This window comes from Carlito syrichta, unplaced genomic scaffold (genome assembly GCF_000164805.1).
Source record: "Carlito syrichta isolate Samal-C Ts95f unplaced genomic scaffold, Tarsius_syrichta-2.0.1 Scaffold301617, whole genome shotgun sequence".
NCBI classification, from domain to species: domain Eukaryota; kingdom Metazoa; phylum Chordata; class Mammalia; order Primates; family Tarsiidae; genus Carlito; species Carlito syrichta.
Genome location: NW_007245713.1, coordinates 352,802 through 353,263, shown reverse-complemented (window position 1 = coordinate 353,263; position 462 = coordinate 352,802). Strand labels below are relative to the sequence as shown.

Sequence of the window (462 nt, the reverse complement as noted above, 5' to 3'; positions counted from 1 at the left end):
GGGGGGGGGGCAGGTGCTACTGGAGACAGATTCTTGAGCCCCAGTAGATGGGCAGACCCCAAGCAATGGTAATGAACGCCTACTACTGCCGTTGGGTACTGGTAAGGACACGAAGGTTTCGTGGGCACAAATAACAGCATCAAGAGTACAGGGTGGCATTTGAGACCAGGTCTGTCCGAGTCCCACGCCCCTGACTCAAGCAGCCCGACGCCCGCTGGCAGCAGCCGAGAGGGTGGAGGTTCGACGTCCCTCGGGCTGGCCGGGAGGCCACAGACATGTCCCTCCAACCGGCGGTCCGCGGGCGCTGTCGGAGATGTCAGGTCCTGGACTCGAGCGACAGGAACCCGGGGAAGGGGTGAGGGGGTCGCTTACCGGCTCCTGGGGCATGGCGCTCCTGCAGAGCGCGGCCAGGCTCAGCAGCACGAGAGACATCGCCGCCACCGCACGGGACCGCGTCCCGCC

General features: G+C 65.4%; 1 protein-coding gene across 2 annotated transcripts in view; it reads right to left on the bottom strand.

The window, feature by feature from the left end:
- Positions 1-462, bottom strand: part of IL17RB (interleukin 17 receptor B) — a 16,273-nt gene extending 15,811 nt beyond the window's left edge. For both annotated transcript variants that reach the window (XM_021710857.1, XM_008054928.1), the window contains exon 1: positions 373-462. In XM_021710857.1, coding sequence (XP_021566532.1) covers positions 373-432 — 60 coding nt within the window. In that variant the 5' untranslated portion in view covers positions 433-462. The remainder of the gene's footprint in view (positions 1-372) is intronic.